Here is a 12,513-nt window from a genome sequence, read left to right as displayed (position 1 = left end):
GGTGCTTTTAGGTATAGTGCCCTACATTGTCTTAATATGGGCCTGTGTGCAGGTTTACATTTTTACAGGTATAACTGGCATCCCGGCCTGGCTGTCAAACTGGGCAGTTGATAGCAAAACACAGACTAAAACACAATCAGAAATTCCATCACAGAACAAAAATTTCCAAAGGACAAAATACTGGCACATATATATATATATATATGTATATATATATTACACTTAAACTTAGCATGTTCCCTTAGTATCTGATGACACTTTAGGGTCATTTTTGGATTTATTACAGTTAATATATTACATATTGGACCTTTAACTCTGGTGTGTAAACAGAGGGTGGAAATCCTGACTCACACTTTGTCAAATACTTGGAATTAAACCATTGAAATAGGGGAACACACAACATGCAAGGCATGTGACACAGGTCTAGGTCTGTGAAATGTGTCTTTAGTTGTTTTCTACAATTTATGGGAACAGATTCATTACAGTAAGTGAAAAAATTTAGAGGCCATATGAAATGAAGGCCAAGGTCGACCTTGAAAGAAGCTCTGTTATGTTCGGTCTGTGTGTTCTGTGAATCAGATTGAAGGCTGATTGTAAGTGTGAACATGGTTCAACAAGGTTTTCTTGTTCAGAGAAGATCACAGAAAAAGAGATGTTTATGTGAAACTAGTGTGGGCGCGAAGGGGAAGGGCAGAAAAGAGGAGTCAACGTAAGTGCAAGTGCTATGATATACAATATGTCTGACAGGTCTGGATATTGCAACTTTTCAATGTTGTAATTCTAACATGAAAGAAATATGATAAAGTCTTTGAAGTTTGGCTCTTTTGTCTGCTGTTCACCAAAGGAAGCAGCAGCTTCTACTTTCAAAGCAGTAACTGTGTGTTTGGTGGAGTAGGCACTTCTGCTATAATGTTCCCTGAAAGAGTTCTGACTAAGAGAAAGGAGAGGCATAGTGACATCCAAAATTTATCTTTTTAATATGTCCATATATCTTTAAGGAGCCATTAAATACAAGGCTCCTTTACTTCTTTCAAAGGACGCTTTACTTACTAAGTGAGAGTCCGCATCTAGTCCACTCGACCAGTGACGTGATAAAATCTGCCAGTGGAAATCCCCATCAATCTTTGAAACGGGTAGTTTGGAATGATATGCTTGTGATCAGTTAAGAGAGATTTAAAGGAACATGCCAACTTATTTGGACTTTAGCACATTCATCGTATCCCCCAGTGTTAGATAAATCCAGACATACCCTTCTCATCTCCGTGCGTGTCGTTACTCTGTCTGAGGCACAGCTTGCCTAACTTAGCACAGATCCTGGAGGTAACTCCATCTAGCCTACTGCTCCCAATAAGTGACAACATAATGCTAAAAGATTCCTATTTAAATGTTGTGTAAGAGTGTACAAACAACAATGTCACGTGAGACATCTTCTAAACGTATGCATACTGAGAACTATTCTCGAAGGCAAAGCACTGCTACTTCTGCTAGTTGGATTAATTTTGTGAACAAGGTCCTCTAAGGACAACAATTTATATTACAAAATACTGCCACTTACTCATCTTGACAGAAAGACAGATTCAACAGATTGTGATTGAAGAAGAGGTGTTTCAGTTGATTTGGTGGTTATGGTAGCACAAGTTTCACTCGTGTAAATGGTACACCAGTGCAATTTTGCCCCTCTGGCAAACATAAATACTCTTCAACATTTTGTTTCACGGTGTCTCAAGTCAGGAAAATTCACAGACACTTGAGCATGTTTTGACTGAAAGGTTATTTTGAACAATTCATAGGTTAAGTCTGCAGGAGAGTAACATAAACTGTATAAAAAAGGTGTGGGTCATTGTTAATGTTAACATGGCGGCAAAATTAGAAAGATGAGAGAGAACAAAAACATCTGGATTTTTCTCTTTTCCACTGAGAGCACACTTACTGAGCCATTGTCACCTTAAAAGCATCTGAGCACAGAAGAGGTGGTAGATAATTGATCAAAAACAGTTGATATCATACCTTGTCATTTAATTCCTCACTTTCTAAGGTAAAAAATATCTTTAAAAACACAACGTTACATTCATGCTGAGTAACTGGTAACTACACACCACAGTTAACTCTCATCCCCCACCAATGTTTTTGACTGATGGAAAGACGTGTCGGCTAGTGGGTCAGATACAAATCACACCTAAATCAGTCTCTTGGGCGCCCAGATAGCTCAGTTGGTAGTGCAGGTGCCCATATTTATATAGAGGCGTACTCCTCAACACAGTGGTTCTGGGTTTGACTCTGACCTGCGGCCCTTTGCTGCATGTCATTTCCCCACTCTTTCACATCTTCATCTGTTCTGTCAAAAAGAAAGGCCAAAATTACCCAAAAAATAATCTTAAAAAAACAACAACAGTCTCCTAAAGGGTGATCTGTTTACATTTGAAACACTGAAAACAAAAGATGTCAAGTTACAAATTTAAAAACAAATGACACATCTGTATATCTAACCTATTTAGCTTCAGACTTTTTACAGCTCTTCCAGCAGGACAGTGTGATTACTTACTGGAAGGATATTTTTATAACTATCTTTCCTCCTGTATTTAGGTTACTGTATATAATCAGTATTCTGGCAGTAGTTGCTGACCTATGCAGGTATCTGAATTGCCCTTGGCCGTTAACCAAATAGATAAACCTGTAAGTCAAACAGTGTGCCCACTGAAATAGCTTCTCCACACACTCAGTTAGATATGATGATATATCATTTGTGTGTTTTACCTCCAGGTGGAGAGGAGGAAGAAGTCATACTCTCACGAATTGACAACGAACAACCAGCAAATGAGTAATCCCTCTGCTAACTGAAAATCATTTATCAACTGTTGTGAGAGATGGTTGTCCAGTGAAACTCTTGTATGTGGAGTTGTTGCAATATTTATAAGCTAGTTAAGTTAAGTAACAAGTTTTGGTAACACAGAAATTATCTTTATTTTATCTATGTTCAGCTGTTAATCCAGGCACTAAATGGTAGGCTATGAAGAAGTATAAATTACAACAAATCTAGCCTGTTTCCCGACTGAATTGCTGCCCATATAATAATTTTTCCAACCGTTTAAATTGGTCTGGTGTTGGTGTCATTGACAGCTATTTCCATGTTAGGAAAAACATAAACTAATCAATTAGAGCTTTGCAGGGGGGATTAAAACAGGGATGTTGTCTTCCTGAGCCAAGTCAACACAGCCGTACAGATTGTTGTACATTAGCAAATAATAAATCTGCATACAGTATTTCATAATGACCATGTCAACTGAAAGTGATAGTAGCAGGACGTTACAAATTACCAATATGTTAGAGCAAAAATAACAATCCCAATCAAACTCACATGTTGGTTACACAATGTGAGACTGAATAATGAACTCAAATAAAATGGAAACTCAGTAATTGTCAGGCTGGTAAAAAAAAAAAAAAAAGATAAGACAATGATGAATCAGGGCCTTGAATTTTGTCACTTGTGCACAATAGCTTGCTGGAGAACACACTCTAGTATGGTGCTGTAATGCAGCGACTCCACCACCTAATTTTTCTTAAGTATATAAACAAAGAATTTAATAATATTAACAACCAGATATGATTTGAATTGTTTCCTTCCGAAACACAAAGATAATCTCCATGAATTGCCTTTCATTATGCTTTATCTTATCGTGGTTACTGAATTAGCCATTCTTTAGCAGACGTGTTAATATTAAAGTGTGATAATGTGAACACCTATTCAAGATAAAGGGTAAGAGTGTGATAGTGGCACTGTAGTGATCACTTGGACAAATCTCAGTCGATCGGAAAATTAAATTTAATCTGCTTGCCAGATAATAGCCCAGCATGCCATCCATAAACCATGCAATCCATGAACCAAAACACATTTCCACTTTTGTATGACATTTTTACATTCTATTTTACATACTTGACTGATTACTGAATCATTCGCTTATAAATGCCTATTTTAAGCTAATACCTTGTCTGCACTCCTGTCTTTTGTTGCAGCCTGTGAGTCGTCTTTCATCACAAGGAACATGGGCATTGTAGTTTTATTTTGAGTCAATCCCAAGTATACCCTTGTGCTTCCATAAACTCACTAACACACTAAATGTGTATTAATACAGCAGAAAATAGTCCCCAACAAATAGATTTGAGTAACAGTTGCTAGACACTACAGTGCACAGCTGCTTAAGAAAATCACATTGTTGGTTTTGGTCTTTTCATAGGTCTCATGTTTCAGTTTAGTTATATGTATATCACACCTAAAAGTTCATGTATACTCTAGTTTTTGTTATAAATGCTGCCATTTATAAATGTTGCAATTTTTTTGAAGCTAAAAGAGATTAGGTTCACAGAAGCCATAGTCACATAGTAGGCTATCTAATGAAATATATCCATAAATATTCTAGTTTGTCATTGACTCAAATTTTACATATTTTTTATGATTACCCATAAACTGTGTGACCCAGTCGAGATGGTATGTGTTATAAAAACTGAAATAAAAACTTGTATTATGTTTAAGTTGCGGCTGTAAACAAAATGACGTATCACAGCAACAAAATGAAAGCAGAAACCATACAACAGAAAACAGCTTAATAATATTAATATGTAGAAAATAAATAAAGTAAAAAAGAAAAGTGTAGTGCTCTTTAATTCAATTCCAGTCTTAATTGCCTTCTTATTCTTAACGTCTCTTGTAGTGTTGCTGTATTGGTGCAGTTCTTTAAAGAAATGTTAAAAGCATGGTTTGGAGTCCGTCCATTTCTTCTTGTGAGTGTGGAATTTTCCCAATAGCAAGATTAATCAATAAAATAAACAACTTTATCCATCTCATTGCCTTCAAAGCAAATAAAAATATCTTCATCCTTAAATTGAGTTGATTGCCCAGTGTTCTATCTTACAGATGTTGAAAATATTTTAATATATGCAGGCCTACAATGAAGAACAAATGACCATCTCCTACCAGATGCCATACCTCGACCAATAACGGAAAGACAACTTTTTGTTCAATAGAAGAAGCCATACAGAAGAAGATAGCATCATTATTACAGTTTATTTAATGTTATTTATTTTACACTGAATGAAACTATTGAATCTTTCCGCTCTTCTTCTACACTATTTACACTGTATTTCCTCCGGTGATTGTGCCGTCCGTCATGGCGTGGTCACGTGGTCGTGATCACGTTTGCAAGGGGTCTCTTGTATTAGCTAAATTGCTGTGAGCTGGTAGAACGTAATGTAGCATAATCTCGGAGATCATTCCTTCAGAGCGCTGTGCAATGCGAGAAAATCTCAGAGTTTAACCAGGCAGATCAATTTTCATCAGACTTACCCTCGGGGTCGGGTTAATTAAGTTGCCAAAATACCCCCGCAAATCAAATCCATACTTTACAGTTAACCGTCAAGCCACTAAACCTGTATGGAAATTAACACCTCTGCTGAAATGTTCAATTCATTAACGATCCCACACGAGACAACACAGTCTCTCTCTCTCTCTCTCTCTCTCTCTCTCTCTCTCTCTCTCTCTCATTCTCTCTGCACGCGCACATGCACACACACGGCCCGGTTCTGGTGGTTGACGAACACAGATATGTGCTGATTATGTCTCATACCAGGTCGGGTGGTTGGTGCACTGCCAAGAGTCCATGACACTAATGTCTGATTACTCCAGATTGGCATTATGATATTTTGTGATTACATTCTGAATCTGCAGCGTTCTCTGTCAGGTAAATACAGTAGTCTTCCTCTGATGTAGAGGTAGCCTACATTGTAAGTTAGTAGTAAGCTACACAGTGGAGTTGCCTATTAAGTGGTTCGGGGTCCTTCTGTAAGTCATTTTGGGGTACAATTTGATTTTGATGAATTTGACAAGCAGAAATACCACAGGCCAAGTAAGCACCCATTCCAAACAGGCACTTTTTTAACAGGAACTGCACTATAGTATTCATAATGTGCTAAAGGTCTTTTTTTCTCTTCCTCAGTTTCTCTCGAACTCAATCCCATTCTATGCAAACCTGTGCACACACACACTGAATACATGCACACATTTACACACACATCTATTAGAATACATGTTTTTATGTCCGTTACAGTCTCATGTGGTCTCCTATCAACCACATAAAAAGCGTTGCTTGGCCACTCATTACCTACTGACAGCAATAAAGCAGACACACCCAGAACTACCATGAGCAAAAGGTTAAACCTTTTTGTTTGAAAAAGCACACACACAAGCACCAACACACCCAGGTGGTAAATGAGGCCAATGCCCAGGACTTGCCTGATTGGCTTGGTTTGACAAGTGATGTAATGAATTCGGAGGGCCTGACCACTCAGTAATAAAACTGTAAACGGACAAGGGTCATTAACTCCTTAAAAGCAGCGGAAAACAGGAAAACATCTGAGAGGACACGTACACACAGAAGAGAGTTTGCGGAGAAAGCTCACTGTGACAAATTGAAACTTCTGGATTCAACAGCAGGTGCAGTAGCTGTAACTTCAGGAGGAGGCAAAGCTTGTGGAAAGAAGGGTCGACCAAAAGGAGCTTGAAGGGTAAAATCAAGAAGGCAAAAGAAGCAAGGAAAGAAAGGGAAAATAAAAAGGAAGGAACCAAGAGGACAGGAAGGACAAATAAAGGAGCTTTCGATCCTTGTCTGAGTGTACGATGGTGTCTTTTGGACTCGAACTGGTCGGCGTCAGTCTGTCAGTGCTCGGCTGGGTGCTGAGTGTGATCAGCTGCAGCTTGCCAATGTGGAGGGTCTCTGCCTTCATTGGCTCCAACATTGTCACAGCTCAGGTCTACTGGGAGGGCCTGTGGATGAACTGCGTGTTCCAGAGCACGGGGCAGATGCAGTGTAAGGTCTACGACTCCATGCTGGCTCTACCTCAGGACCTGCAGGCCGCCAGGGCGCTCACCATCGTCTCCATCATCGTGGGTGTGGTGGCTCTCCTCATCTCTGTGGTGGGAGCAAAGTGCACCAACTGCATCGAGGATGAAGGGGTTAAAGCCCGGGTCATGGCCGCCTCAGGTGGCTCGTTCATTGCAGCCGCTCTGACCCAGCTTGTGCCTGTTTCCTGGTCAGCACACACCATCATAATTGAGTTTTACAGTCCACTCATCCCCTCTGGTCAGAAGATGGAGATTGGGGCGGCGCTGTATCTGGGATGGGCCGCTGCAGCCCTGCTGCTGATTGGAGGGTCAATCCTCTGTTGCAGTTGCCCTCCACAGGAAGAGAAACAAATAAGGTACAGCGTGCACCCCCAGAGTCGTTTAGCTTACTCTCCCACACCGAGGTCAAATGCTCCAAGCTCCTACAACAGAAAAGACTACGTGTGAGGAAAGGACTGCTGGTGGGAGTAGGAAGAATTTTGACCTTTTCATGCTGTATGTACTTGTATCCTGCTTATTTGTACCTTGTCAGGAAATGTGTACAGCAATAGTAGCTAAATATAATTTGCTTTGGTTTAACTGGAACCAATTATTCACTAGAAAAAGACCAGTTTGTGGACATTTAAGGACCATAAATTTGTGTAAATATGAAGGCAGGTGATACTTTTTAGATCTAGATTGGAAGCTCTATACAGATGTTTATTGGTATTGTTTACGACAAGTTTGAAGAAGATTTGACCTAAGGTGGTAAAATAAGTAACATATGGTTCATGGTCAGTTCAATTTGGAGACTTTATCCCATATATTTATTATTTGTGCTTATAACATTTATGTTGTGCTGATCAGTGTGAACAGATATCAGGTATTATACTGTGTAGCAAATATAGATGCTGTTGTGAATGTTTTAAATGGCTTTTTGGTTGGGAGGGCAGGGTGAATAATATGTTTCTTGCTATTATAACAGAATGTAGACATAGTCACAGATATGATTATACAGTCAAGCAAAATGGAGCTCATTTAGGGCTCCAAAACAAGGTCAACAGGGCGGAGAGGACTGTAAAAAGAAGTTGTAAAACTAATATTTGGCTGGGTGATTTTTGATCTCTATCACATTTCACAGCACATCATGTGGCTGTGTTTAGACTTTGTCTACAAAGGTTAATGCTTTTATATAACAGGGATTTTGTTGTATAAACATTGTATGTGTTTCCCAATAATGAGATAACCTTTTGAGTTTACTTTATAAATGCAAATGTTTTGTTTTTAGATCAACTGAAATGATTTAAACAACTTTAGTAATAAAGATGTGAAACAATATGTGGGCCTGATTTATCCTGGTTACTCAGCAATGAGGTGATCCGGGGGATCATTAAATGTTTAAATACTTGGCATGAGAGATAGTGGTGGTGGTGGTAAGGTTTTGATACTGTAGAAATAAAAGTGAAAATAAAATGAACACAAATTGAACGTATTATTCAAAAACCTTTTTCTGATGCAATTGAGACAGAGGGCCCTTCTGGTGTCTGACTCTGTTGGTATCAACCACAGATACCAACTTTTTCCTGTTTTGACTAGTCAAATTATCTCTGTGTGTTCTGAGTACAGCAATGCAGCCTGTTAATTCTGTACAAGGAACATTACTTCACATGACCTGTGTCTGCTCCTCTGAACACTGAACAAGCTTCTTTAATTTAAGAGTTTTGTGTTGTTTAACTGCTCTGTGAATATAACACCATTTCTAATAACAAAAAAGTAGTGCGCATCAAAACATACTCAAAGTACCAAAACTAAAAGTATGAATTATGCAAACTAACCCATTTCAAAATGATGTATATGTTATTATTGGATTATAATTATTTATGAATTAATGTCAACATGATTTTAATGCACATTTTAATTACTTAATAAAATGCAGGGTAACTTATGAATTTCTCCTTGGGTATCAATGAAGTCTTATTTTCACCTATAATAATACAAAATCATTTATAAATTGAAAACATGTTACATTATTAATCTGAATCGTCTCTGAAATGCGTAGAGGAAGTATAAAGTTGGAGAAAATGGAAATGATAAAGTAAAGCATTTGGTGCCTCCAAATTGTACTTGAGTGCATTATTTAAAGCTTTAGTGTGTAACTTTAATATATTAAAGTATTCTCTTACATTCAAGCCATTGTCAAATGAGTTGCTACAAAGCTTATTAAGATTAATAGTTGCACACAGCTCTCTCTGTATTTCTCAGTATGGCTATGTTCAGAAACTGGTGTTATCCGTCATCTTTCGCATGCTGAGAATTGAGTAAAGATAATTACCTCTTCTGAAGAGTCCATCATGTTTTTTTGAAACCTCCGTGTCGTCCTTGGCTACTAGCAGCTGTGTGGAGGAGGGGTGGGGGTGGTGTGCAATCACGGATGGCTTGTATCATGTGGGCGGTCTGTAAGTTTTGTAAGTCATTACTTAGAATTCCTCATGAGGGAGACCGAAACTCCACACTGTGGCTTTAAGTAAATGTACTGAGTTGCTTTCTGCCGCTTGTGACTCTAGAACTAGACAGAACAGGTGTGTGGAGTGTGTTTAGTTTTACCTTGATTGCATTCTTTGTAAGAACTTCTATGACTTGCTATCATAAAATATAAATGTATTATTTAAGTTACATTTCTGTTTCAGTAATGCTTCGGCTCTTGTTTTGGTAACACAAGCAGCCGGTCAAAACAGTACTGACACACATAGCCTACAGGTTATGACTGTTATCAATGCAGTAACTGATGTTGTTACATAAACACAATCGAGCAACAAACAGAGCCTCCCTGCTGTTCAGCCTTAGGGTCTGTGAACATGTGCCGCTGCTTTTATTTCTTTGTGAGAACTGTTTAGGGCTCCACCTTTATAAAGTGAGGATATTTGTGAGGACATTTTTCGACATGTGTTTGTGTTTTTGACTGAAACATTAAATCAGCTATTATTGAAGGACCTAAAGAAAATAGAAAATAAAATAAAATACCCATCTTCTCCCTGATTAGGATTAAACTGATGAATTTATTGCAGAAACTTCTGTAGCTTTTGGGAAATAATGCATTCATCATATAAAGCATTGGCAAAACTGTCATTGCATGTCTAGATTCACTACTTTTTTACAGTAAATTACAAGTATAACTGCCATGTAAGTCTAACTGCACCTACGTATCTCATTCATTTTCAGACAAAAAAGACAAACACTAAATTTCTGAATTTAAACTGACTTGTTTGACCAGTCATCAACATGGATACAAATTAAACTGTGAATAACAGGAGTTTTTCTTTTCTTTTATACAGTAAACTCAAACTCGTGTCTCCAGGAATTATTTGGTAAAGAGTGTCACCGATACTGAGAAGATCATGTTGTCTGTATGCCTAAGGTGTCTGAATTGGCCTTTAATGTTTTCTCTCTGCTCATATTTGCTCTGGGGGCAGTAATTCCAGTTTCCTGTGTGTGTGTGTGTGTGTGTGTGTGTGTGTGTGTGTGTGTGTGTGTGTGTGTGTGTGTGTGTGTGTGTGTGTGTGTGTGTGTGTGTGTGTGTGTGTGTGTTACTATGCTTACTAACAACACGCTTTCTAAGTAGCCAGAGGCCGAAGAACAGAAGCTACCTTTCTGTTCTCCATTGTGTTGTTAACTACTTCATTTACGTAGGTCAGTATTTATGTTTAAGGAACTATACTTGTTTTTTTGACTATTTTAAACATAACTTCTCCTTCCCTTTTTTCAAGAGACAGCCATCTTGCCAATGACCTCCCAACACCAACCACAGACACACCCTCTGCATTCACATCCCTCCTCACCCGCCTCCCTGAGCTCCCCTCCTCCACTATATGTGCACAGGTGGTGTGTTTTGTCTTTTAGTGAAGACGGCCTCCTGTTGACATCATCACCAGGGGACTCCGCCTTGCTCCCCTGAGGTATAAAGGAGCTCTTGTTTCCGTAGCAGCATCCCATAGCTTCATCACTCCCTCCTACAGGTGCTCACACTTTTCAAGGAAGCCTGAACAACAGAGGAGGAGAATCGTAATACGATCTGCGGACTCACTATTCAAGTTTTGTTCGGTCATCAGACGTAGAGCCAGCATGTCGATGGGCATGGAGATCGTGGGCATAGCCCTTGGAGTCCTTGGTTTTATCATTGCAATAGTGACATGCGCCCTGCCAATGTGGAGGGTTACAGCTTTCATCGGCGCCAATATCATCACTGCTCAGACCATCTGGGAAGGTTTATGGATGAACTGTGTCACCCAGAGCACTGGCCAGATGCAGTGCAAGATCTACGACTCAATGCTGGCCTTGCCTCAGGAGCTGCAGGCCTCCAGAGCGATGACAATTGTCTCCATCATTCTCGGGGTGCTGGGGGTCATGATCTCCATTGTCGGCGCCAAGTGCACCAACTGCATTGATGACGAGCCATCCAAGGCCAAAGTGATGATCATCGCTGGAATCTTCTTTATCCTCGCCGGCCTTTTGGTCCTCATCCCCGTCTCCTGGACAGCCAGCGTCCTCGTCCAGGATTTCTACAACCCCATGCTGATCAGCGAGCAGAAGAGGGAGCTGGGTGCATCGCTCTACATTGGCTGGGGTGCAGCCGTCCTGCTCCTGATTGGTGGGGCAATGCTGTGCAGCAGCTGCCCACCAAAAGAGAAGCAGTACAAGCCGCCCCGGATGGCCTACTCTGCCCCGCGCAGCGTCAGTGCAGGCGGAGGCTATGACAGGAAAGACTACGTTTGAACTGTAGTCTCATGTTTGAACAGATTGAATAGGAAAATTGGATAAAATTTAATTTTGGTTGCACATGAGTTTTTCTGTGTTGTGTTTTACTGTTTGAAACCACAGGGTGAATCCCCACAAAAGGACTCCGAGATGAAGATGTGTGTACAAATTAGATCGTTCTGCTTTGCTTTTTGCTGACATGTTCATTTACATTAACTTTAGTGTCTTTGCTCTGCTTTAATCCAGCAAGTGTGTCTTCTTAAAAAAAAAAGCCTCAATTTTTATTAGATGAACATAAGAGCCTGTTTTTCAGTAAACCTACCATTTTTTCTTTTAAATATGTTTAACTGCATTGGTGGCATAATGTGAAATCTGAAAACACTTGCTGCGTTTCTGTGTGTTGCCTTATAATTAGCTGTAAGCCTGCTGGTGTCGTGTTTCACTGAAACTTTAAGTTAAAATGATGTGTGTCACCAACAATGACAAGGAAAAGCTAGCTCTCATTTTACATGGATTTGGTTGAGTGATTGTTCAGTGTGTCCAGTGCATGTGTGCGTGCGTGCGTGCATGTGTGTGTGTTTTGCATGCAATATTTGCTTAGGAGAGTTTCTGCTGAGACTGAAACTAAAGATGGATTCATGATATGGGCCCAGATAACATTTTATCTTATTCCTAACAGAGTAAAACTGTTGTACAAATACTTTTTGTGTCCATGTGTGTGGGTTTATCTGATATTTCGGAAATGTTGAAACCACATAATCCACTACTTTGTGTTTCAAATAGATTTGTATTGTCTTTTTTTATGTTATTGTATATTTTATATAGCTATCATAAGCAACAGCCTGTGTGTGTGTGTGTGTGTGTGTGTGTGTGTGTGTGTGTGTGTGTGT

General features: G+C 39.4%; 2 protein-coding genes across 2 annotated transcripts; both read left to right on the top strand.

Moving 5' to 3' along the window:
* The first annotated feature begins 6,128 nt into the window (after window positions 1–6,128).
* cldn3d (claudin 3d) lies at window positions 6,129–8,804 on the top strand. The gene has a single exon (XM_032534364.1). The coding sequence runs from the start codon at window positions 6,668–6,670 to the stop codon at window positions 7,337–7,339; it is 672 nt and encodes a 223-aa protein (XP_032390255.1). The 5' UTR covers window positions 6,129–6,667; the 3' UTR covers window positions 7,340–8,804.
* Window positions 8,805–10,689: 1,885 nt separating this feature from the next.
* Window positions 10,690–11,888, top strand: cldn3c (claudin 3c). The gene has a single exon (XM_032534307.1). The coding sequence runs from the start codon at window positions 10,991–10,993 to the stop codon at window positions 11,639–11,641; it is 651 nt and encodes a 216-aa protein (XP_032390198.1). The 5' UTR covers window positions 10,690–10,990; the 3' UTR covers window positions 11,642–11,888.
* Window positions 11,889–12,513: the final 625 nt, after the last annotated feature.

This window comes from Etheostoma spectabile, chromosome 13 (genome assembly GCF_008692095.1).
Source record: "Etheostoma spectabile isolate EspeVRDwgs_2016 chromosome 13, UIUC_Espe_1.0, whole genome shotgun sequence".
NCBI lineage: Eukaryota > Metazoa > Chordata > Actinopteri > Perciformes > Percidae > Etheostoma > Etheostoma spectabile.
This window is presented reverse-complemented; position numbering and strand designations above follow the sequence as displayed.